This window comes from Trichoderma evansii (genome assembly GCF_050947405.1).
Source record: "Trichoderma evansii strain SZMC 28006 chromosome Unknown GGI43scaffold_10, whole genome shotgun sequence".
Taxonomy (NCBI): Eukaryota; Fungi; Ascomycota; class Sordariomycetes; order Hypocreales; family Hypocreaceae; genus Trichoderma; species Trichoderma evansii.
In genome coordinates, this window is record NW_028145196.1 from 894,289 (window position 1) to 916,348 (window position 22,060).

Genomic DNA, 22,060 nt, shown 5'->3' on the forward strand with positions numbered 1-22,060 from the left:
GACGAGACGAGGTTGCGACAGCGATTGCGGTTCGGCTAGGAGCTCGATTAGTGCGCGTGTCTCGGGGAGCTGCAGGTGCAAAAGCGTGCTGGAGCCCCGCCAAGGCGCGTGATTACAGCACCAAAGCGGACATTTACAGGGGTGCAGACTGCTGCAGTCCCCTGGACTAACAGCACAGCGTCTTCTGAAGCTAGTTGATGTGATGTGCTGGTCTGACATGGGCTTCGAGGCATGTAAGCTTCATTGGCTGCTTTCAATTGACGGTAGGTAGTTGATCACATACTGGTCAAAATTAGTGTAGACGATAATGAAGGTGACAAAGATAATTACTGATGGCCTCAGATGATCTACTAATAAAAGCAACGGTATTATAACGGTGTACATGGCATTGGGCACCACAGAGGGCCGTTGGCTACTAGAAGCCATCGTGGGCAAAAATCAGGAACATTCATAGCTAATTTCAAAGCCCTGGTCATTCAATAACAAGTCTTCGTGGCGCAGTTGGCTAGCGCGTCAGTCTCATATTGAAACATCTATATGATCTAGACATTAGTCTGGGCCATCTGAAGGTCGTGAGTTCGAGCCTCACCGAGGACAGTTATTTTTTGCTTTTTCTTTCAGGTACATCCGTGCCTCTACTTTTTTTTATTTCTTTGTTTAAGCTCTTATTTGCTCAATGCATATGAAGTACTTTCTGCCAGCTTGATGGAATCTTTTGCGCATGGAGGTGAAACATTGTTTCAATGACGCCAGGCTGTGGCTGTGCTGCTACGTCTAAGACACGATCGTTAGCCTCCAGTATAAGCTTCTCACTCACCAAACTTTCTGTCTTCTTTCTTCATTCTCTGTTACTGACATAGCTTATAAATTACTCGTCTTTCTTGATTTCTTAGCGTTTGTATCTTTCATTTATCTTGTCCATGTCGCAGCCGTTGGAATTCCCATCCTCATTCGTGACGTCGTGGAAGGACCTGCTCCTCTCTCACCAAAACGAGCGCTCTCGCGATTCTCCCAATTATCACAATGACGAGGCCATCGACTCTCTCCTGACGACTAGCACGCCAAATTTGCTGTATGTTGGCACCGGCCACTCTATATTTACCCGCGCAATTCTGCCCGCCATTGCGTCTGCCAAACACTCAATCCATTTCGTCACCTGTTACTGGGCCGCCTCTCCTTCTCTCGATGGCATCCGCCAGACTCTCCTCCAGCTGGCCGAAGCGCGCTCAAGATCGGGAGAGTCTCTGCCTACGCTCAATGTGAGCATTGGATTCTCATCTTGGGGGCTATTCCAGAAACTGTTCCACACATCAGCGCCTGAAGGGTGCGTGTATCCTCCTTCGCGATGGGCGAAACTGGGCTTGCCGGATGAGGAGGTTTTGAGAAAGGGGGGCATCGAGATGACGGTGAAGAGCCTGTTTTTCACGCCTCTGAGCGTTATGCACCCAAAATATGTCATCATCGATGAAACCAAAGCGTGGATTCCGAGCTGTAACGTGAGCTGGGAGCTGTGGTTTGAGGGTTGCGTAGAGCTTGAGGGGGAGTTTGTCGATAGACTGTTGACTTTTCATGCTCGAGTCTGGGGCGCAAGAGTTGATAGGGATAATATTGAGCTTCCAGGGAGAGAGAGGATGGCGTTGGCAGAGGCGCAAAATCGAGACGTGATTCAAGGCGTAGATGAAGGTCTACTACACGAAACCACAAGCTCATCACCGCTTACAGAGGGCGACGACGATGATCGCTCTGCAACACAATGCATTCATTTCACTGCTGTTGCTCCAACGCCAACCATCTTCCTACCATCACCACACCATCGGAATCCTCGATTCAAATTCTTCTTCCCTTTCTTCTCTCAATCTAATCCGCCCATGACTCCTCTCAACGCCGCGCTGCTTACTCTTTTTGCTAATGCTCATAACGAAATCCACCTTGTCACGCCAAATCTCACTTCATGGCCAGTTATAGAAGCCTTATTAGAAGCATTATCTCGTGGAGTCAACGTCCAAGTCCGCACGGGTCGCAGTATGATGGTAATTGAACAACTCGTCACCGCCGGGACGACTACATCATGGTGCCTCCGCCGCTTTGTTAAGAAGTATCAAGCTCTGTGTAAGCGTCGCACCCAGAATCGCGACCCCGAGGCTCAGCTAGTGCCCCCTGGACAGCTAGAGATATTTTATTATAAACAGCTTGGCGACAGAGCAAAGCTTGAGGATGAGCCCGTCTTCAGCCATTTCAAGATGACAATGGTGGATGGAGAGTATCTCATGCTAGGCTCAGGAAACATGGATAGAGCCAGTTGGTGGACGAGTCAAGAGATTGGCGTTCTATTCTACATGCCAGGATTAAGGGAGAGGAGGGTATGGGAGAGTGTGCTGGAGAAGAGAGCAGACTTGGTGTTTCGAAGCAAAGATAGATAGATCTAAGATTGATAGCTTGTTGGATATACCCGCGGCAGCCACGTTGATATTGGAAATTAATTGGATATTGCTTTGGTCTTTAGTAACAAGGAGAGCGTTTCCTTGAAGTGTTATTTTCATCTATTCTAATTTTTTTTTTTTTTTCATCATTATGCATTATGAGAGATCCTGAGCCTTGACCCTCTCAAAGACGTTGACAAACTCCATGGCATCCTGAGCGCCACTCAACTTGAACTTGCCCTGAATGGTGTAATCCGGGACGCCACTGATGCCCCTGTATCTCGCAGTTCCAGCCGACTCGTCAACCTCCTTGCCTCCCTCATCACTCTCCACGATGGCCTTCTTGAAGTCAGCCTCAGAAATGCCAGCTCCTACAGCGACCTCCTGGAGAGTCTCGTAGCTGGTGATGTCCTTCTCATTCTCAAAGTACGCGGCAAAGAGCCCGTCAACGACCTTGAGCTCCGTCTCGCCGCCAAACTTCTTTGCGAGGTGAACCAGGCGGTGCGAATCCCGCGAGTTGCCCAACTTGCCACCAAACTTGAAGTTGATGCCAATGGCGTCGCCCACGCCGCGAAGGCGCTCGTGAATCATGGCGGTGCGCTCAGGACCGAAGCGCTGCAGGTAGTACTCATGCTTGTCGAAGCTCTTGCCAGGGCCTCGGGGCGAATCGGGGTTGAGCTGGTAGGGCGCGTACTTGACAGTAAAGGTGTCGGTGGAAGCAGGGTAGCGCTGCTGCCAGATCTGCTGGGCTCGCTGGACTTGCTTGCGGCCAACGTAGCACCAGGGGCAGACTGTGTCTGAGACGACATCGATGCGGAAGTTGACCATGATTGCGTCGACTTAGTTGTCTAATGCTTGTTTTGTTTGAGTTGAGTTGGCTGTGGTTTCAGGAACTGTAACCTTGTGTACGAGTCGTGGAAAAAATGGATAGTTGACGTGCTCAGTCTATCGTCTATTTTGGCCGAAACCAATTATTTATACTATAATTGCGTGCCTCAATATTCTTAGGATCTTTAATGAGTTTACTAACGGCATGATAGTTTGACCGGTGAGGGTATCTCCGCTCAGAAGGCCAATCCCACACAGAATTGATAAAGGATTTGAAATCAAGCGATTCAGAGCGAAATAGCCGACTTAACCCTCACCTGGCCCCGAAAGGCGTGCTCCGTCCGTTGTTTGTCCGAGCAATATTAAAGCTCCATCTATCTACGGAAGTGTTTCGCGCTAGATACTATCTACGTGAATTAGTAAGACAGATGGGATCCATAGCCTTAATAGGCCAAGTACTGAGTGGGATAGTGGCGTCAGAGATCAAGTTTGAGCACTGCAAGCATTCAAGTTTACAATTATTCAAAAAGAAGGCTGGACTGCATAGTAAAAGGGGGTGGCAGTGAATTGATATCTCAAGTATCCCCGATAGATTGACTGCAAAAATGATACAAATGCAAAGCATCAACGTGGGATGAGCCGAGTGTCTACTAGCTCATCGCAAGTACAACAGAGTTGATAGTGTATTTATAATGCATCGGGCCTTGCCCCCTTTCGATCAACACCCGCACATACTAATTTAGCTCGTGCGTGTCTTGCTAGTGCGCCCTCCATCTTGATTTATGATCTGATGGAGAAATGTTTCGTACAAGAGTGGCATTTGATAAGTTCTATAAGTTCTGGACAACTCGTATAAATATCAAGGGCTGGCCTGTAGATACAACGCTCAATTCTAAACTCTCTGAGACTGATTACTCTGCGGAAGCATTTTAGCTCCGGGTAATCAGTAATTCAAGTCCCCCAGAAATATATCCGTGTTGGGTAAATGATCTTAATCAGGTCATTAGATGATCAATGCTACGTATCTGTAGATGATAATTATGGCTGCTGGCAGCAGAGCCCTGTTGTTCTTGGGATCGGATGATGAAGCCTTTGAAGAATTAGTGGCATTAATACTAATATTTTGTAAAGCAAATCTGGCACAAATCCTTGTTCATGCAGGGTAGGATCCGGAATTCTTTGGTAAGCTCTTTGCTACTTCGTACTACTACTCCGCACTTCTCAGATAATTCCGGGGTGCAGGCCTAAGGGAACGGTATTTGCCAGGCTTCTGGGCTTCAATACAAATAGTATTAGTATCAGTATACTGTTATTACTATTGCTACATACTATCGGCCACATCTATAGTCAAACGGGACTTGCCGCGCTGGCGAAAAACTTTGGAGTGGACCTAGTTCCGATTAGTAGTATTGGTTGTCGATTTTCCTTCCTTTAGAAGGCTTCTGCGGCTTTGAACGCAACGTAACCGCACATTGTATAAATTGGGTGTGTATAAAATTTTCTCGATGCGTACTTTCCGGAGACTTTACCAAAATTAGGTAGGTATAAGCAAAATAAAAGTGCATGTAGTGCATGTAGCTAAACTCCTAGTTTTAGGCCTATTCTTCGGGCAAAGAGTATCGGCTTATTTGAGCGATCTTGCTGGCCACTTAGTTGGTCGTGTGGGTACTGTATTAGTTAGTAAATCTGACAAGGCTCAACTGCCGTGGTTTACCTACCGCTTTTTGGCTATCAATGTGACGTTTCTATCCCTTTTCGTTATATTTCCTTCTTTTCAAGCAGCCTACCTAGTGTTTAGAAAAATCCATGACCTAATTTAGGGTTAACTCTTCTCAATGATGTTTGTTGACAGTTTTGAAAGAGAAGAGACGATAAACGAAATTGCCTCATTTTTATTTAGGTTGGTTACAGAGTTGCTCATGATTGTTAAGCAGACTTGCTCAACTTCTTGTAAAAGTTAGTCTCCCATATCTTTATTCAGCATCTACTTCGTATAGAACAATGTAGTCCTTGGTAGCGTTTCTCTTCTCAAGATATGTGACATCTCTCCCTGTAGATCCCTGCTCTTGCCCCTCCCATCACTCCACCCATTGACCAACGTTGAATCTAGTTTTGTGATTAGTAGAGCATGAGTGATAAATGGAGATTGCCTTGCTATAGGTTGTTAATTCTGGTTCCAGGGGCACGAGGTCCGGTGATCGCTCCACTTTACTTACAAATGTTTGAGTATAAAAAGATGGATTGCCCTTGGTTAGAAATAGGGCGATTTGGTATAGCGACCAAACAAAGAGGCTTCAAAGCCTAATAACAATATATATTTTTAATCTTCCAACAAAACAAACCATCTTACTAGCCTTTACCATGGCAAGTAAGAGACATTCTTCAGCTGAAGAAGTCGACGTTGCGCCTCTTGGCCAGCCGCTGACTTTTGAGTTCAGTGGCAAGACGGCTAAGAACCGCTTTCTCAAGTCTTCCATGTCTGAGCAGTTATCAAGTTGGGATGAGAAGGAGCCATCAAAGAGAGGAATCCCCTCAAATGAGCTCATCAATTTGTACAGACGATGGGGCGAGGGTGGATATGGAATTATTCTTCTCGGCAATACCATGCTCGAGTACGATCAACTAGAGATTGACGGATGCCACATCATTCCTTCAGATGCACCTTTTTCTGGAGAACGATTTGAAAAGTTCAAGGAACTTGCTACAGTCTCCAAGAAGCACGGTAGTCTCGTGTACCCACAGCTTAGCCACCCTGGTCGACAGGTTCAAGAAGCCATCCAGCCGAATCCTATCTCTGCTAGCGATGTGCAGCTGGTGATTCCTGCAATGGGAACGTTCGCTAAGCCGAGACCGATGGAGAAGGCCGACTTTGACAGAGTGATCGGCGAATTTGCTCATGCGGCCGAGTACAGCTACAAGGCTGGATTTGATGGCGTTGAGCTGCATGCCGCACAGTAAGTCTTTTGCGTTGCAGTCATTCTAGTTTACAGGTATAAGCCGGAAAAGCAAAAGAGTGCTGACGTTGTTCACAGCGGTTATCTCTTGGCCCAATTCCTAGCACCATCAACTAACAAGAGAACCGACGAATACGGCGGGTCGCTGCTCAACCGTGCGAGACTCATCTTTCAGATCGCCGATGCCATCCGCGCTCGCGTTCCTGACAAGGCCTTTAGTCTCGGCATCAAGCTTAACAGCGTAGAGTTCCAGCAAGGTGGTTTTACCCCCGAAGAATGCAGAGACCTCTGTGTAGAGCTTGAGAAAAACAACTTTGACTGGGTCGAGCTTTCAGGCGGCACATATGAGGAGCTGGCATTCACGCATAGAAGAGAGTCAACTATCAAAAGAGAGGCCTACTTCCTCGAGTTCGCTGAATTGATCATCCCGCATCTGAAGAAGACCAAGGTGTATGTCACGGGCGGTCTGCGCTCAGCGGCTGGCCTGGTCAAGGCCTTGAAATCGGTAGATGGAGTTGGATTGGCGCGACCAGCGGCTTACGAGCCTGCCTTGCCGCAGAAAATTCTCGACGGCGTTGCGGATGGTGCAGTCAAGACATTTTTCGACGAAAACGATACTGGCTTAACTCTGCTTGCTGCTAAAACCGAGTGAGTCACTTACGTATATGAGTATCTGTACAAGAAGATGAAATGCTGATTATCGATGAAACATAGGATGAAGCTTGTTGGCCTTGATCATGAACCTCTTGACTTTAGCAGAGAAGACCATCAGAAGGTATTTTCGGCCGCACTGAGCAACTGGTCTGGCCGAGTTGGTCCTCTGGATATCGAAGACTTTGACTTTAAGCCTTATGGCACTGCCTACTAATGCAGCAGCCTAATTGATGGCGAAGTTTTGAGAGGGGCACACACCGTACATGTATATAAGTCTACAGTAACTGACACAATCTATTGAAGATAAATATGCATGTACTCCAACTCCACGGAGCACCTAACTAAAAAAACGTACATAGCCACTGTGTTGTCTTTACCGTAAATTAATTTGCTGCGTCCTCCAAAATCTCAGAATCAGCCACCCATATTTCGTGGCTGTGTCGCGAATGGCACCCACCTGCAGCCTAACATCCACACTGCATGAAGCTTGAATCTGCCTCAAATTGAACCCAGCCGCATGCTAACCACATGAGATAGCGTCAGGCAGACTATCATCCATTATAAGGGTGCATGAGCGATTTTCTTTCCATTTCTGTTTCTGAGCTCGAATAAATCTGCAACATATGATAGCAACTCTTCTGCATTGAACGCAAGTACATGTATTGATTGAACACTACACTGCATACGATAATGGGGGAATATAATTATCAGCCTCTTGATCTTGACCGTCCTGCAATTCGATTGCTTACTCTGCATGGAGGAAGCGATGATGACGAGATATTCTGCAGCCTCTTCCAGGCAGAACTGCGGGAGCGAGACGAAACAATTCCGTACGACGCCCTCTCATATACCTGGGGCTCCCCCGACTTGACTGAGAGGATCATTGTCGACGGCTGCTATCTCAATGTAACTTCTCATCTCTTTGTGGCCCTTCGGCATCTTCGCTATCAGGACAAGGACCGCATCCTGTGGATTGATGCAATATGTATTAACCAAGGAAGCAAGAAAGAGAGAGGACATCAAGTTGAACAGATGAGCAAAATTTACAAGGAAGCCGACCGGGTGATTTTCTGGCTTGGACCTGGAACATTAGAAACAAATGTGCTCATCGAATCTTTGCAGCTTCTGCAACGCGAGTGTATTCAGCATAACATTATAGATTACTCGCTCCAAGACCCTCTTTGGAAGTATATGTGGTCTTCTGTGGAGCTTTCATTGAAAAGATCGTACACAAACTTTAGCGATTTACAACGACGTGGTTTGCAGGAGATCTTCAAAAGACCATGGTTTCGGAGAGTGTGGATTCTGCAGGAAGTGGCGCTTGCGAGGGTCGGCTTCATACAATGCGGCACGAGAAGTGTGTCAACTCGGTTCTTTGGTCTTCTTCCTGTTCTTCTAAACATAAAACCCGATGCACACTGTCAATCCGTACTCGATATTATGCCTAGTCCATGGAGAAAGACTTCCTGGTGGAGCAAGAGTCCAAATCTTCGCACACTGCTATTAAATTTTGGAGACAGCGAAGCGACAGAATCTCGAGATCTTGTGTATGCTCTGCGAGGGATCTCATCAGACGCAGCAAAAAAGAATGTCATCATTCCTGATTATGATAATTCAGAGGAAGATTTGGTTCGCGAAGTTGTTCAATTTGTCGAACATTGTGAGTTGGAAGACTTGGCGTTACCAACAACACCGTGCACAATACGAGACCTGGTAAAATGCCTGAGAGCTCTCAATTTGAATCGTTGTATGGCTCTAGCGGAACAGTCACTACCGCATGATATGGAAATGCTTCTTGAGAGGCCAGAAGTTAGGATCAATGAAGACGTTGTCGGGGCCGCGGCGGAGTGCGACAAGACAGGCGAAGTAATTGAAATATTGCTGCGACATCGTGGAAAGGACTTTACAGTAAGCGACGACGTTTTGATAGCCGCGGCAAAAAACCAGAGTGGCGCCAAGGGGGTATTTGAAGCTCTTTTACGTTACCAAGGAGGCCGAATCGCAATCTCAGACACGGTGCTTATGGCTGCCGCGGAGAATAAACAATGCAGCGACGAAGTGTTAAATCTTTTTTGGACTTCCATATGGGATCGATCCAGGGTCATAGATGGTAGAGTGCTTATAGCTGCAGCGCAGAACAAAACCTGTGGGAATAAAGCTATAAATGCTCTCTTTTCTAATGACTTTTTAAGGGTTTATGACTTGGATGAGGTCGCTATAGCTGCCGCAGAGAATGACGGATGTGGCGATGAAGTTATAAATATCCTTCTATCTTATCACCCCAACTCAAATTTCTCAGAGGAGGTCATTATAGCTGCCGCAAAGAACGAAGGATGCGGTGATAAAGTGTTAAGCATTCTTATATCTTCCAAACGAGATCCACTGAAGGGGATAACGAAGAAAGTGCTTGAAGCTGCCGCGAAGAACAAAGGATGCGGTGATAAAGTTATAAATATGCTTCTATCTTATGACCCAAAGTTGGTCAAGCACTCGAAATCAATCATTATGGATGCCATAGAGAACGAAAGATGCGGCGATAAAGTTATAAATACTCTTCTATCCCATGGCCCTGACTTCGTCAATTGCTCAGAAAGGATCATCATAACTGCTGCAAAGAACGAAGGATGCGGTGATAAAGTGCTCAATCTCCTTCTATTTTCCAAACGAAATCAACCAAAGGGAATAACCGAGAAAGCGCTTGAAGCTGCAGCGAAAAATGAAGGCTGTGGTGATAAAGCTATGAATATCCTTCTATCTTGTACCAAATTACATGTAGCTTATAGCTTAGAAGATGTATTTATAGCTGCCGCAAATAATAAAAGATGTGGCGATAAAGTTATAAATACCCTTCTGTCTCATTACCCTGACCAGGTCAATTTCTCAAAGGAGGCCGCTATAGCTGCTGCGAAGAAAAAAGGATGCAGTGATGTAATTATAAATGTTCTTTTGTCTCATTGTTCTGATTTGACAATTTCTCGGAGGAGGCCGCTATAGATACCCATCGCTTAGTCTGATTTCTCAGAAAAGGTCACTATAGCTGCCGCAAAGAACCAAGGATGTGGTAATAAATGAATGAATCAGATCGTATATCGAGAGGCATTGGTGATGAGGAGAGATGCAAGCCCCTATTTGTAGACCCGTAATGCTAAAAAGCCTTATTGAATCGGAGAACTATCTTTTGAATGAGCCGGACACCGAAACCAAAGTTACTTACGAGCAATCCTTTCTGTTTATGGCGTAGAGGCGAAAAGCAACTTAGTTGCCGAAATGTTACTTCGCTACGGCGCAGATATTATCTGATCAAAAGACACCTACGACAAACCTCACTGACTCTAGCAACTCCCAACGCACATACGATGATCCTGGGTTTACTCTTGGAGTACGATACAGGGGGACGGCATACTGAAATATATTAAGATTTCCCAAGCACGTTAGCTAAATTTGGCATCTTTCCTTTACAAACATATACCACTACAGTCAGCACCTCCGTGAAGGGGATCGCATCCGTCCAACATATCATAGCAAAACAGTCCTTCAGGACATCTGAGTCCTAGAAATCCCTCGCAATAGTGCACATTCTTCGGGACGCATATTCCAGGCACGTCGCACGCCATGCCGCAGTTGGGCGGCAGTCGAGGATCATCCTCGCATTGAGAATTTGCATCGCAGTTGTGCGGTCGAGGCGTGAAGCCCCCACAAGACTCATATTTGTTCTTGAACTCGCAGTGGCCGGGGCATCTGTTGAGTTCGGAGCAGTAAGGGTTGTCGGGGACACACTTCATGTCCAAAGGACAGGGGGCGATTTTGAAGCCGCAGGAACGGCCGAGATTGTATTCTGCTGGAGTGATAGTTTGTGCAGAGGCGAGGGAGACGGTGATGGCGAGGAAGATGGTTTTGAGAAGCATTGTGAAAGGTTATCGATTGTTGTTTGTAGAGTAGCTATTGAGTTTTGGTCAAGTTGTATTTGTGTCTGTAATCATCAATGGCTAAGGGCCAACCTAGTATCTTAAATATACATTTGGAGATGATTATCCGCTTCAACGTATGGTTGTAGGATGAATGAGCTGATCTAGTTGGCCGCGACAACCCGAGACAGCATTCCACGACACCGCCTCGAGTGCGTCGCACGGATTCCGCATCTTCAGCGTAACGGCCTCTAAAATCCTGCATGTGAAACATGACAAACAATTCCTTGCAGAGAGTTGGTTAATTTAGTTCTCACGCTGTTTGATAGACAGGGCTACGTACTTTGCAACGATGCAAGGGGTCGTACAGAGTACGTAATATATGTCAGCTGTGGTCTGATGTGGCGGTTTAAGCTTACTTGGTAGACTTAGAATTGGGATTTTAGACCTGCATAAGTTAAAAAATGGGACGTTGCCGGATGTAACACTATACGAAAAATTCGGACATATAAGGGTTGCCGCGGGCTTGGCTTTGCTGGGCAAAATACGACCTGAAAGCCTCTGGGATATTATTATACGGGTTTGAGGGTTTTTAGGATTTGGATTGCTGAGAGGTATGTACATGTACTTTTGTAATTGGATGTGAGGGAAATAGTTTATTGGCTCTTGGCATCTATAATCTCGGCATTTAGCGATAGCTTGTGATCTCACGGATATAGCATCGGCCGAAAAGAGACGATTTAAAGACGAAAGGAATATTATCTATGAAAAGTCTAATCTATTATATATAAATGTCTAAGTTCTAAAAATAAACCCCTTCTCCCTACTTCTGGAGAGCCAGCAAGCTGTTGACCATATCCACAATGGTCTCCTGCAGCGGCCTGAACTTGATGCCTAGCTCAGTAGCAGCCTTGGTAGTATCGATCTTGTAAATAGGAGGAAGAGGAGCTCCAGTGTCGCCCTTGGGGGTAAGGTCGTGAAGCTCCGGGAACTTTTCTCGGATGATGTCGCAAATCTGCTGATAGCTGTATGCGGAGTTGGCAATCAGGTAGCGCTGGCCAGCGGCCTCTGGCTTTTCGTAGGCGAGAACATGAGCTTCAGCAACTGTAGTTTTATTGTTAGCCATGCTACAGAGGCGATCATGGATGGAAATGAATACGTACGATCGCGGACATCGGCGAATCCCCAGAAAGAAGTATCGGGAACAGCCTTTTCTGAGCCGTTGATGAGTCTGTAAATGTCCCCTGCAGAGGTGTTGAGCGCATTAACGCCGCTAACAGCGTGAGCCACCGGTCCGTACACCATGGGAGGGGTGAGAGTTGCCACAGTGAAGTTGGGCTATAAACAATAAACTATTAGTCAACTGAAATAAGCAGAGTGTTGGTCTTGGTTGTCTCACCTTCTTCTCCTCGACGTAATCAAATGCAGCACGCTCAGCAAATGTCTTTGAGGCGAGGTATGCCATCACTGGGCTGCTGTTGGCTTGCTCGACAGTCACGGGGTTCCAGTCGGCCTCGGTGTAAACATATCCGGGACGCTGGCCTTGCATGGGGTCCAAGACTGAGGCGAAAGAAGAGGTAATGACAACTCTGGAGACTGCCGAGTTGTATTTTTGGGTAGCCGCTAGGATAGAGGTTGTGCCGTTGATGGCGGGCTGCAAAAGCTCGGTCTCGAAGTCGACGGCATTCAGAATAAAGGGAGACGCCGTGTGTATAATCTATATTGGAATGGAATATTAGCGTACTCGCTCTTCAAGTAGTTGGTTGTAAACACCAAGTTTACTTACGCCATCAACCCCCTTGACTGCCTCGTCAAATGCATTGGGAGCAGCAATGTCGGGAACAATAGCAACACTGATCTGCTCAGGGTACTTTGCGTGTGTCTTGAGAACTTCGGCTGCAGTCTTGTCTGAACGCACAGTTCCACGAACGTTGTAGCCCTTGCGGAGGAAAGCCTCAACGACGTGTGCGGCAATGAAGCCAGAAGCACCGGTGACGAGGACAGTTTGGGCCATTTTTAGTTTTTGTGGAAGAATCCTTTTGAGAAAAAGAGATTTACTTATGAGTTGGAGAAGTGTGAAGATGGTGTTGAAGAGTGTGCTCTTTTGTATTGTTGTGATGCTTTTGAATGCTGATGCTGGTATCTACAAATCTCCATCTCTCCGTCTTTGAAGCTTTCCTTTATAGATTTCTTGCACGCCTCATTGTGCTATCTGTTTCTTACCCCCATACCCATTCTCTTGGAGTTGAAGATTTTACGAGGCGTTTGTTTAACTCCGAATCATGTAATCGCTCAGAATTCATCGCCATGGCTGATAAATCTGATCATCTCCTTCGACAGCTTAGCCATGATGCCATCCCGAGAGCATCCACTTGGGCGCTCAGTGCTAGAGCTATAGCTATGGAGAAACAACAATTGCAAAGAAGAACAAGTTGTAAACGCCGACAACATTTGTAAGCCCTTGTATTGAGTGTATAACCTCACTTTGTGTCTTTTCAACTGCAAAACAACCCGACAGCTCTCCCGCGGAGATGGGTTGTTCGCATAGTTTGGATTACGTCCTTATCGAAGATAACTGACTGGTTCCCGAGTTGTATGAACGCTAGATGCTCGGGAGATCCCAAGGGAGCGGCAATTAGACAGGGAATAAGACGGAGTCTTTGACTCTTCTTGTCTTAGTAGGAAAATGCAGCTCGTTTACGTGGTACCGAGAGCGTAGATCAGGGCCAAATCGCATCTTTGGGAGGGGCGGACGAAGACGGATAGCGAGCTAGGCGAGTTACGCGAATCGCAGAGGGGAGCGAGACCCGAACGAGAACCGGTCGAGGCCCGGACGAATTGATAAGCGTCGATGAAGAAGAAAACGTCATTTCCATTGACCCTTCAATCCCAAAGAACGAAGTGGGGTTTAGTTCATAACATGGATCCCATTCAGCCTTTCAGCCTTTAGAAAGCCTTAAAAAAGTCTGCAGGGGCTATCGCTGCATGAGGCCTAGTAGAGATCCTTCGAATACGCGGAGCAAATAGTGTCCAGATTCTAGCCAAAGCCTAAGAAACGAACCTTTGCCTTTAACTCTTAAGCATCTTGACTTTTAAACAGCTACTAAAATGAACTCGATAGATGTCACCTGACTTGAGTTTAGAGTTTTTAGAGTCATCTGCTCCGTGATGCATCTGCCGTTCTTCGAGCCGATGATTTAGCTTCTCTTCAAGTTTGTCATCTGTGTGTAATTGGAGTTGGTTCAAGCATCTCCGATTCTCATATTGAGACACAGATACAGTCACAACATATACAATCTTTTATCTTCATATTACAATGAATATATATTTACCTCGACGTGAACATATCTAAATGCCCTCGTGAACATAAGCATCAGATTAGAACACAAAGAACATTTTACATCTTCCTCTGCAACATCATCTATCAGCGCAGCACTTATACACATTATTTACATACATTACAAAATGCCTATTGATCAGTACTCTCATTTCTTCTCCAATGAAGGAGTCAAGATTCATTACCATCTCTATGGACAAGGCCCAGCCTTAGTGTTTGTTCATGGCCACCCAGACAACGAGATGACATTTTCGATGCAAATCGAAGAGTTCTCCAAGGATCACACAGTGATTCTTCCTACACTTCGAGGATACCCTCCGAGTGATGTTCCGCTAGACCCAGATGCGTACGACGGCAATGTCATGGCGGGTGATTTGGTAGCCCTTTTGGATCACTTGGGCATAGAAAAGGCCATTTTCGCGGGAGGTGATGTTGGAGGCATTACTGTGCAAAAGCTTGCCTTCCTCCACCCGGAGAGATTGCTGGGCCTGGTTATCTTCAACACGCCAATCTTGGGTACCATGATGCACCTCATCCACCATGACCCCGAGCAGCAGGAACTGTCAAAGTACTCACTTGGATACATCAAACACAACCCCGGAGACGATTACGATTTGGATCATGTTGTTCGCACCATCACAGATCCCGAATATCGTGCCGAGATTAAAGAGTACCTCCAGAACTCTCCAGAAGGAGGAATGTTCTACTTCTTCCGCAAGAACTTTCCAGCGCCACCATACGGACAAAATATTGATACATCGGGTATGCACTACAAGATGCCATGTGTGGTTATTTGGGGAATGCAGGAGCCTTATTTCTCGGACAAGATGCTTGACGGCTTCTATAAATGGTTTGACGAGTCGGTCAGAGTGGTTACGCTGCCCAAGGCCGGGCACTGGCCGTGGAGGGAGGACGCGAGAAAGGTGAACTACGAGTTGCGATCGTGGCTTATTGCTTTGGAAAGCGGACAGCTTTGAAGCTTTGGAGGAAGATGAATGGGCGAGTTAAACAAAAGCACGCGTTGTAATATGAATTCTGGGAGAGGAGGGAAGCTGAGGACATTGGAGCTGATATGTATGGTGAAAGTTGCGTTAATTATAAGGAGTTACTCGGGAAAATAGATTTCGATAAAATTACACTATACTAAACATATAAATCCTTGTTTACATAGTCGTATTTCTACGTGTGCTACTATCCACGGCTAATACTGATAATACGTAGGTCTATTATTAGACTTAGCCATGGGCGACTTAGAGTAAATCTTACTCGTGAGTACATCTTGAGCTGCTATATTCGACATCACAGAGACTATTATAGAAGAAGGTGATTAAAAGAAAAAAATCATATTGTAATTGATACTGTATGGCTCAAAAATGCTAGACAACCCGCTGTCTTTTTCCCATGTGATATTACTATCCTGTGCGCCCCAATAAAATGTATACGTTCCTCCCCTCACTCTCTCATACTCAAACAGATCCAGTGATGGTAATATTCTTCCTCCTACTCTAACAGCTTGTTCTTTTAAGCAGTAGCGGCCTGAGCCTCCTCGAGTCTCTTCTGTGCCAGTCCACCCAGCTTCTCAGCAGCAGCGCCGAGGCTGCGGGGGTCGGCGCCCTGGATCATGGCCTGGCCGTTGACAGCAACCTGCTGGCCGTCCTTGAAGAAGAGGAATGTGGGCATGGCAGTGATGCCGTAGCGAGCGGCAATCTTGCCGACATTGTCGACGTTGACCTTGGCAAAGGCGAGGGTGTTCTCGGCAGTGTGCTTGTCGGCGAGAGACTTGTAGATGGGGGCGATGGCCTTGCAAGGAGGGCACCAGTCGGCGTAGAAGTCAACGGCAACGTAGGTGTTGGAGGCGAGGAGAGAGTCGAAGTGCTCGGAAGTCTCGATGTGGTGGATGTTGTCGACGCTCATTTTGGCTGTGATGTGTGTGTTTTGTGTTGGTGATGTAGAAGATGTATCTATTCAGATGTTGCTGAACGGAAGCAGTTGTAGTTGTATGTATGCGATGCGATGCGATCGATAGACGAAAGGATGGATTTTATGCAAGATCAGAGCCGGCTTTTATGGCGATCGCTCTTGTTGATGGTGCAATGATGAGGGGCGCAATCGTAGGTGGGGAGAAAAGCGGGCCGCAATAATCCGCAAAAAGATGCCGCAATTCGTGCGAGGCGGTACAGAGAAGATTTGAGGCTGTTGTAGGCGGTGGTTCGGGATGTTGTTGTTTGTTGTTTGCTTGTTGTTGGTTGGTTGATAGTTAATGTATTGCTTGAGCTGATTGATAGTGAAGAAAAGAGAATCCCCCAAAGATAGGGCGTCTTGGCGCAATATATACTTGGCAGACACGGCGAGAATTTGGAATAAATGGCGTATCTGTCAGAGCACACAACGCATTGGCTAGGCTATTACAGCGAGTTGCAGCGCCCGCACCGAAGCGCTGTAATTCGCTGCAATTGCCAATTGCCCGGAAGCGCAAATGCCTACTCTGGGGCGTTGCGGACAAAACCGGTCTAAAAAGGGCCGGAAGCCGCTAGAAGCCTCAAGATTGGGTGCGGCGCTGATTCCAAAGATGCCGTCAGCGACAGCGCCATGTGGCTCGTGCTCTACAGACGCTCGCACCGCCACACTTGCCGTTAATGGCATCTACTGTACCCCGTAGGAATTATCAGTTATAGGCAAGGGTCGTTACTATGCAGATGAGGAAATAAACTAACTAAATGAGTTGACAGATAGTATCCTATAATAGTCTGGCATTTGGAATTGCTAAATTTAGCCTTTTGGGATATTTTTGGCACATGCCAGCTCCAAGCTGTAGCCCTCAGCTAGGTATGAAACTCATAAATAGGCCACTGCCAGCTACCTATACGCGGATAGTACTATTTCCATGACATATGTGTTCCTAGCATAGCACAGGTCCTGCTAGTCCCTGGGATTAGTAAACCAGAGCCAGCTATGACACCTGAATTTGCCGCTCCATCTCTCCAACACCGAACTTTATGGCAAGGAAAGACTCTGCGAAGCTTGGCATACCTAAAACCCTTAATCCATCTGCTCTTCTTTGATTCCTAGTGGTTTACTAAGCACATCTCCGGTAAAAACAGCATCTTGGTCGCCGACTGACTATTCCACAGCAGTATTCTGCGAGCATTTCAAATACAAAGTATCATGACACATCTATTTTCCCTCTAGTTTTTCCTAGCCGAGTCCCATTTAATTATGAATCCATTCGCGTCGCCAGCCTTCTCCATGCTAGCAACACTTTGCGACCGCCTCTTAAGCCGAGACATGCCTCTCATTGGATAGCCCTCCGAAATATCTCCATCCAACCTCCTGTCCCACCGAACCGAATCCACGGGCCCTCGGCTGTGGCCGCGCCGAACCCGAAACAGGGAAGAGGTTCCCTTGTTAGACATCTCCCGGGCCGTCGCAAAACGTCTCATGGCTCGAGATTGAGTCGCGTTGGCGATACAAATTGAGTTTCTAGTCAACTCCAGCCCTGGTTGCGGACGTTTAATCTTTGCTTCTTGTCGACGGCAGCGCTTCTAATTGGCCAGAGACGGGCAAGTTTCCCCGCATCATTGCGACACAACGTGGATGGATTGCGACTTTCCCGTTGATTGACAGCTCTTAGCCCTTGTAAAATGCTGTGGGGGGCGTAGGCTTCTTGATTCTGAGATGTGCATTTTGGAGAACGTGATGGGGACTTATTGGAGGGGCGAGTGTTTTGTACAAGTATAAAGAGGCAGCGATCGCTCTGACTCTGAGCATGAATCCATTGAACTCTAGCAAGCAATAATACCAGAACTTTATAACACCTCTTCATTTTTCTTTTAAACGACACGTAAATCTTCAACATGTCCGTCGCCAGCGAGTTTGAAGTTGCCAACCAGCAATATGAGGCTAGCTTTGATAAGGCTGACCTGCCTATGCCTCCCGGACGGTATGCTCGAGCTTATACCTTTTATATGGCACAACACAACAAAATACAGTCAATTACATAGATGGCTAACAATTGACGTACAGAAAGGTCTTTGTCTTGACATGCATGGACGCTCGTCTTGACCCAGCCAAATTCCTCGGCCTGGAAGAGGGTCACGCCCACGTCTATCGAAACGCTGGAGGCCGTGCCTCTGAGGCGCTGCGATCCTTGATCATCTCACAGCAGGCCCTAGGAACTCGAGAAGTCGTCGTTATTCACCATGTATGATCTTTTCCTTCATCAGTTTTTTCTCTTTACTACGTTGTATCGGTTGGATTGTGTTGGCTAACATGCTGTCAAATTAGACTGATTGCGGTATGCTTCTCATTAAAGAGGATGAATTCCGCGATGCTGTCAAGAAGAACACTGGTGAAGACGTCAGCCATGTTTCTTTCTTGCCCATCAAGGATCTGCATGAGAGCGTCAAGACCGATGTAGAGAATCTGAAGAAGAATCCCGCGGTCCTGGACGTGCCTATTTCGGGATACATTTTTGATGTCAAGACTGGCAAGATTAACAGGGTTGTCTAAGGTAGTTCTATAAAAGCAAAATAATTAATGAAGAAATGAATGCAAATTGAGAGCTGTTTATGTGCAGAGCTATTGATAGCGCCCATTCACCAGCTGTTGGTAGAGAGAGTGTTGTCTAATTATACCTACTGTAGGTAGTGAAGCTGGCTTTGTTCACGTTATTCCTACCTCGTGTGCGTGTACTTGCTATACCAAGGCACATTCTACACCTCTGTGTAGCACCTAGGTACCTGTAGGTAGGCGACTGACACGTCACATCACTACATCTTGGAGAGCGGGGTGAATGCCTTGGTATTTACCTGCCATCCTTTGGCTACATTGTTGGCTGCGAATTAATAACGTCGAGCCAAACCTGCTTTCCTGTTTTTTATCCTTCTCAGCTCTTTTCTCTCGATAATTGAGTCAACTTAGGTGCAATTAACATGCCGTATTGCTACCGCTGCGAAAGGCCATTCAGGACCCTATCGGCCCTGAACCAGCATACATCCAATTCTGCTAGGCATAATGTGTGCTCCGAGTGCTATTACACAGAGGATTTTGAGACATATGGCGATCTCAGGGAGCATGCAGTTGATGAACATTACGGCTGTCCAGAATGCTATGATGTATGTACATTTGACAGCGAGTCAGATCTCCAAGAGCGCTTATACGATGAACACCATATGTGCTCCGCCAGCGGCCAATGCTTCAATTCCGCTTCCAATCTAAAATATGTACGTCTGTTTCATGTTCCTAGCATGCACTATACTTCTCAACGACTCGAACACGCCTAACATGCAAAATAGCACCAACTTGTTCACCGTAACAAAACGATCGAGTGCTTTGCGTGCTATCGCACATTCGTCACTAAATCCGCCATGGTGCTACACTTGGAAGAGGGAACCTGCAACTCTGGCACTAATCTCCAAGCCATTAACGGTTTCGCAAGGGATTGCCGCAAATCTGACGAATATCTTGACGATGACGGCGACTGTAAATGTCCGACTTGCGAAAAATATTTCAAATTCATGAGTGGATTATTGCAACATGTAGAAAGCGACAGTTGCGATGAGACGCTGAGGTGGAGAAACGGCTCACTGTCGATATTTCTTCGTTTTCTCAAGGCACGCGTTTTACGGGGATAGCAGTGCAGTGGACTGAAGTTCCGCCATAGTATTAGGCTTGTGATGTTAGTGATTCATCGACGAAGACGAGGTGAACAAGTTATTAGCGAAGTTGGAGGAAGGTAATATGGTATTTATTGTGGGGGTTACGAATTAGCATCAGCATTGAATCGATGGAGGAAGCTTTTACTGTTCTCCAATCAACGCAACCATCAGGCCCTCGTAATCTCCACTCAATGACTCCTTCAACTCCTTGGTCAACGTTTTGTGGTAAAACGTTTGGTGCGCCGCCTGCGCCGCGTGAAGCCTCGCCCTATCACCCCAGTATAACCTCAAAACTCGGTATGTGATTGCCCTCTTATCCTGCAAAAGAATCTTCTGAAGCGGTGCCCGCAATGTGTCTGCGTCTGCTTTCCCGCCATCTTCCGTAGCAGAAGTGAGTATCCGTAGCAGCGCGTCTTCCGTGTCGCCCCTAAACTCTTTCTCAATGACATCTTGCAGGCTGCGGTGGTATTTCTGCTGGTAGGCAATGCTCATGGCTCGCAGCTGGGCGGTGTTGGCGCTCGTGAAGATTTGTGCAACGGCAATCGCATTAGTGCCGACGGTGCCTTCGGTGGCACGCTGTAGCTCGGTGATTTTGTCGTCGATGTCTGCAGGTACAACGGGGGCTGCATCTTCGGCACGAGTTGCAGTGAGGACCATGCTGTAGAGGCGGAAGAGAGTATCTTCGACATCGTCTTTGATATCAATAAGCAAGTCTCTGCCCTTGATACGTCTGTACTCGGCAGCAATGGCTCGAATATCGGCGTTGGAACGACCAAGAAGAACGTCCATTAGGGCCTCTTCATCGGTGCCCAATCCATCCATTGCCTTGTCGAGAGTGTAGACATCGTGATGGAGAGGTCCTCTGATCAAAGCTACCAATGCATCTTCGAAATCTCCCCGAGTCTCGCCCTTGACGTCATTCTCTAGATTGCGACCATATACGCCTTCGTAATCATTTTTTAGCTGTTCGAAAGCCAATGGATGCTGGTACTTGTGATTTGCAAAGACACGGATGAGCGCGCGCTCATCGCAGCCCATTCCTTTCATGGCGTTTCGAATGGCTTCTACATCGGGAGATGTGTCTATGCGCTGTATCATGCGCCTTTGGGCACTATCGTACCCTGGAGAGGCCGGCGTCTGTTGGATGTTGTAGCCATATGGCTGCTGGCCAGGGCCGGGAGCATAGCCAGGCTGAGGGTGCTGCTGCCGATACTGTTGCTGTGGTGGTTGTTGCTGCTGCCATTGTTGAGGTGACTGCTATTTCGTATTAGCATATATGCCATACATTGCGTGGCTACTCCTTACTGCAGCGCCATAAGGTTGGTGCGAATATTGCGACTGCTGGACGGGCTGGTGTGTATAGTGTTGGCTATGCTGAGTTGGCTGGTTGTTGTATCCATGTCCAGGTGCCGGTTGTTGCCCCGGATATTGCTGCCCCGGAAGCTCTGCTGGAAGCTCTACTGGACGCTCTACTGGAACCTCGGCTGGAAGCTCTACTGGAGGATACGGAGGCTGATAAGTGGACGGCTGACCTTGGTAAGATCCGGAGGGAGCTGATCCGTAGCCATAGAAGGGCTGCTGCCCCGCAGGCTCCCCCGGATTCGGGCCCGGAGCTCCTTGTCCTTGTGGGTACTGGCCTCCGTAGGGACCTTGCTGGCCGTATGGCGGATTTTGAGTGTTCATTATACTGCTTATGTAGGTAAGTCGAGCTGGAGCGGTTATACGCCTTTCCCTAGGATGGGCGAAATAAAATTCACATTATACACAAGCATGTTTGGCCTCATGTGCTCTTTATAAGAAGAAAGCTGTACTAGCTTGCGTCATAAAATCTGCCTTGAGGCCCTCCCCAGTGCTACAAATGGCATGATGCTGCGACTCAACCTATTAGCTTCCGTTTAGCCTATGGGTTCGTCAATGCTAAGTGGAGGACTCTCGATGAAGATCTAGCAAATATGTATTGAGAGGTGCGGTGATCCCACATCGCTTTTTAAACCAGAGATGCGTTATCAACGTTATCAACGTTAGGCAGCTTTCACAAAGCAGTATAACTACATGTGCATGGATACTCGTACTTTTCTGTACGTAGGTGCCAGTGGTGTAGAATACTGTAGAGTAGCATTAATTACTTGGCGGTGCGGTGAAGGGCGAAGAGTTATTTACATAATGGAGGGGTCAGGGATGCTGGCGGCCTCTCCAAATCGCGACTGCTGAAGGCTGTGCAGCTGTCTTCATGTTAGTGATTGGCTGTTATGTGAAGTTACATCGACAATGCATATGACGGGTAAATTATGGCGAGTATCGCGTA

The 22,060-nt window shown here is 47.0% G+C and overlaps 10 protein-coding genes and 1 non-coding gene across 11 annotated transcripts; 7 read left to right on the forward strand and 4 right to left on the reverse strand.

Moving 5' to 3' along the window:
- The first annotated feature begins 486 nt into the window (after window positions 1-486).
- Window positions 487-597, forward strand: GGI43DRAFT_t115. The gene has a single exon. It is a non-coding gene; the product is annotated as a tRNA-Met (tRNA).
- On the forward strand, window positions 552-2,495 carry GGI43DRAFT_405645 (phospholipase D-like domain-containing protein). The gene has a single exon (XM_083206045.1). The coding sequence runs from the start codon at window positions 921-923 to the stop codon at window positions 2,418-2,420; it is 1,500 nt and encodes a 499-aa protein (XP_083060624.1). The 5' UTR covers window positions 552-920; the 3' UTR covers window positions 2,421-2,495.
- Window positions 2,496-3,597, reverse strand: GGI43DRAFT_405646 (thioredoxin-like protein). Its single transcript, XM_083206046.1, has one exon. The coding sequence runs from the start codon at window positions 3,246-3,248 to the stop codon at window positions 2,577-2,579; it is 672 nt and encodes a 223-aa protein (XP_083060625.1). The 5' UTR covers window positions 3,249-3,597; the 3' UTR covers window positions 2,496-2,576.
- Window positions 3,598-5,609: 2,012 nt separating this feature from the next.
- GGI43DRAFT_423006 (NADH:flavin oxidoreductase/NADH oxidase family protein) lies at window positions 5,610-7,070 on the forward strand (the record flags this gene model as incomplete). The annotated part of the gene is made up of 3 exons (XM_083208177.1): window positions 5,610-6,202; window positions 6,281-6,850; window positions 6,917-7,070. The coding sequence occupies 3 exons, from the start codon at window positions 5,610-5,612 to the stop codon at window positions 7,068-7,070; spliced, it is 1,317 nt and encodes a 438-aa protein (XP_083060626.1).
- Window positions 7,071-7,546: 476 nt separating this feature from the next.
- Window positions 7,547-10,403, forward strand: GGI43DRAFT_423007 (HET domain-containing protein; the record flags this gene model as incomplete). Its single annotated transcript, XM_083208178.1, has 5 exons — window positions 7,547-7,918; window positions 8,003-8,722; window positions 8,756-8,916; window positions 9,640-9,779; window positions 10,351-10,403. 5 exons carry the CDS (start codon window positions 7,547-7,549, stop codon window positions 10,401-10,403), a joined length of 1,446 nt encoding a protein of 481 aa, XP_083060627.1.
- A 1,081-nt stretch (window positions 10,404-11,484) lies between these two features.
- Window positions 11,485-12,914, reverse strand: GGI43DRAFT_52210 (SDR family oxidoreductase). Its single transcript, XM_083209947.1, has 4 exons — window positions 12,548-12,914; window positions 12,161-12,478; window positions 11,925-12,099; window positions 11,485-11,865 (listed from the first exon to the last, which is right to left on the reverse strand). The coding sequence occupies exons 1-4, from the start codon at window positions 12,773-12,775 to the stop codon at window positions 11,585-11,587; spliced, it is 1,002 nt and encodes a 333-aa protein (XP_083060628.1). The 5' UTR covers window positions 12,776-12,914; the 3' UTR covers window positions 11,485-11,584.
- An 827-nt stretch (window positions 12,915-13,741) lies between these two features.
- On the forward strand, window positions 13,742-15,199 carry GGI43DRAFT_405657 (alpha/beta fold hydrolase). The gene has a single exon (XM_083206047.1). The coding sequence runs from the start codon at window positions 14,227-14,229 to the stop codon at window positions 15,073-15,075; it is 849 nt and encodes a 282-aa protein (XP_083060629.1). The 5' UTR covers window positions 13,742-14,226; the 3' UTR covers window positions 15,076-15,199.
- Window positions 15,200-15,425: 226 nt separating this feature from the next.
- Window positions 15,426-16,651, reverse strand: GGI43DRAFT_405658 (thioredoxin-like protein). The gene has a single exon (XM_083206048.1). The coding sequence runs from the start codon at window positions 16,010-16,012 to the stop codon at window positions 15,620-15,622; it is 393 nt and encodes a 130-aa protein (XP_083060630.1). The 5' UTR covers window positions 16,013-16,651; the 3' UTR covers window positions 15,426-15,619.
- Window positions 16,652-17,745: 1,094 nt separating this feature from the next.
- GGI43DRAFT_52373 (beta-class carbonic anhydrase) lies at window positions 17,746-18,818 on the forward strand. Its single transcript, XM_083209950.1, has 3 exons — window positions 17,746-18,038; window positions 18,122-18,299; window positions 18,383-18,818. The coding sequence occupies exons 1-3, from the start codon at window positions 17,953-17,955 to the stop codon at window positions 18,605-18,607; spliced, it is 489 nt and encodes a 162-aa protein (XP_083060631.1). The 5' UTR covers window positions 17,746-17,952; the 3' UTR covers window positions 18,608-18,818.
- Window positions 18,819-19,814, forward strand: GGI43DRAFT_52357 (uncharacterized protein). Its single transcript, XM_083209948.1, has 2 exons — window positions 18,819-19,320; window positions 19,393-19,814. The coding sequence occupies exons 1-2, from the start codon at window positions 19,030-19,032 to the stop codon at window positions 19,729-19,731; spliced, it is 630 nt and encodes a 209-aa protein (XP_083060632.1). The 5' UTR covers window positions 18,819-19,029; the 3' UTR covers window positions 19,732-19,814.
- Window positions 19,757-21,622, reverse strand: GGI43DRAFT_52380 (annexin). Its single transcript, XM_083209951.1, has 2 exons — window positions 21,061-21,622; window positions 19,757-21,012 (listed from the first exon to the last, which is right to left on the reverse strand). The coding sequence occupies exons 1-2, from the start codon at window positions 21,436-21,438 to the stop codon at window positions 19,897-19,899; spliced, it is 1,494 nt and encodes a 497-aa protein (XP_083060633.1). The 5' UTR covers window positions 21,439-21,622; the 3' UTR covers window positions 19,757-19,896.
- Between the last annotated feature and the right edge of the window lie 438 nt (window positions 21,623-22,060).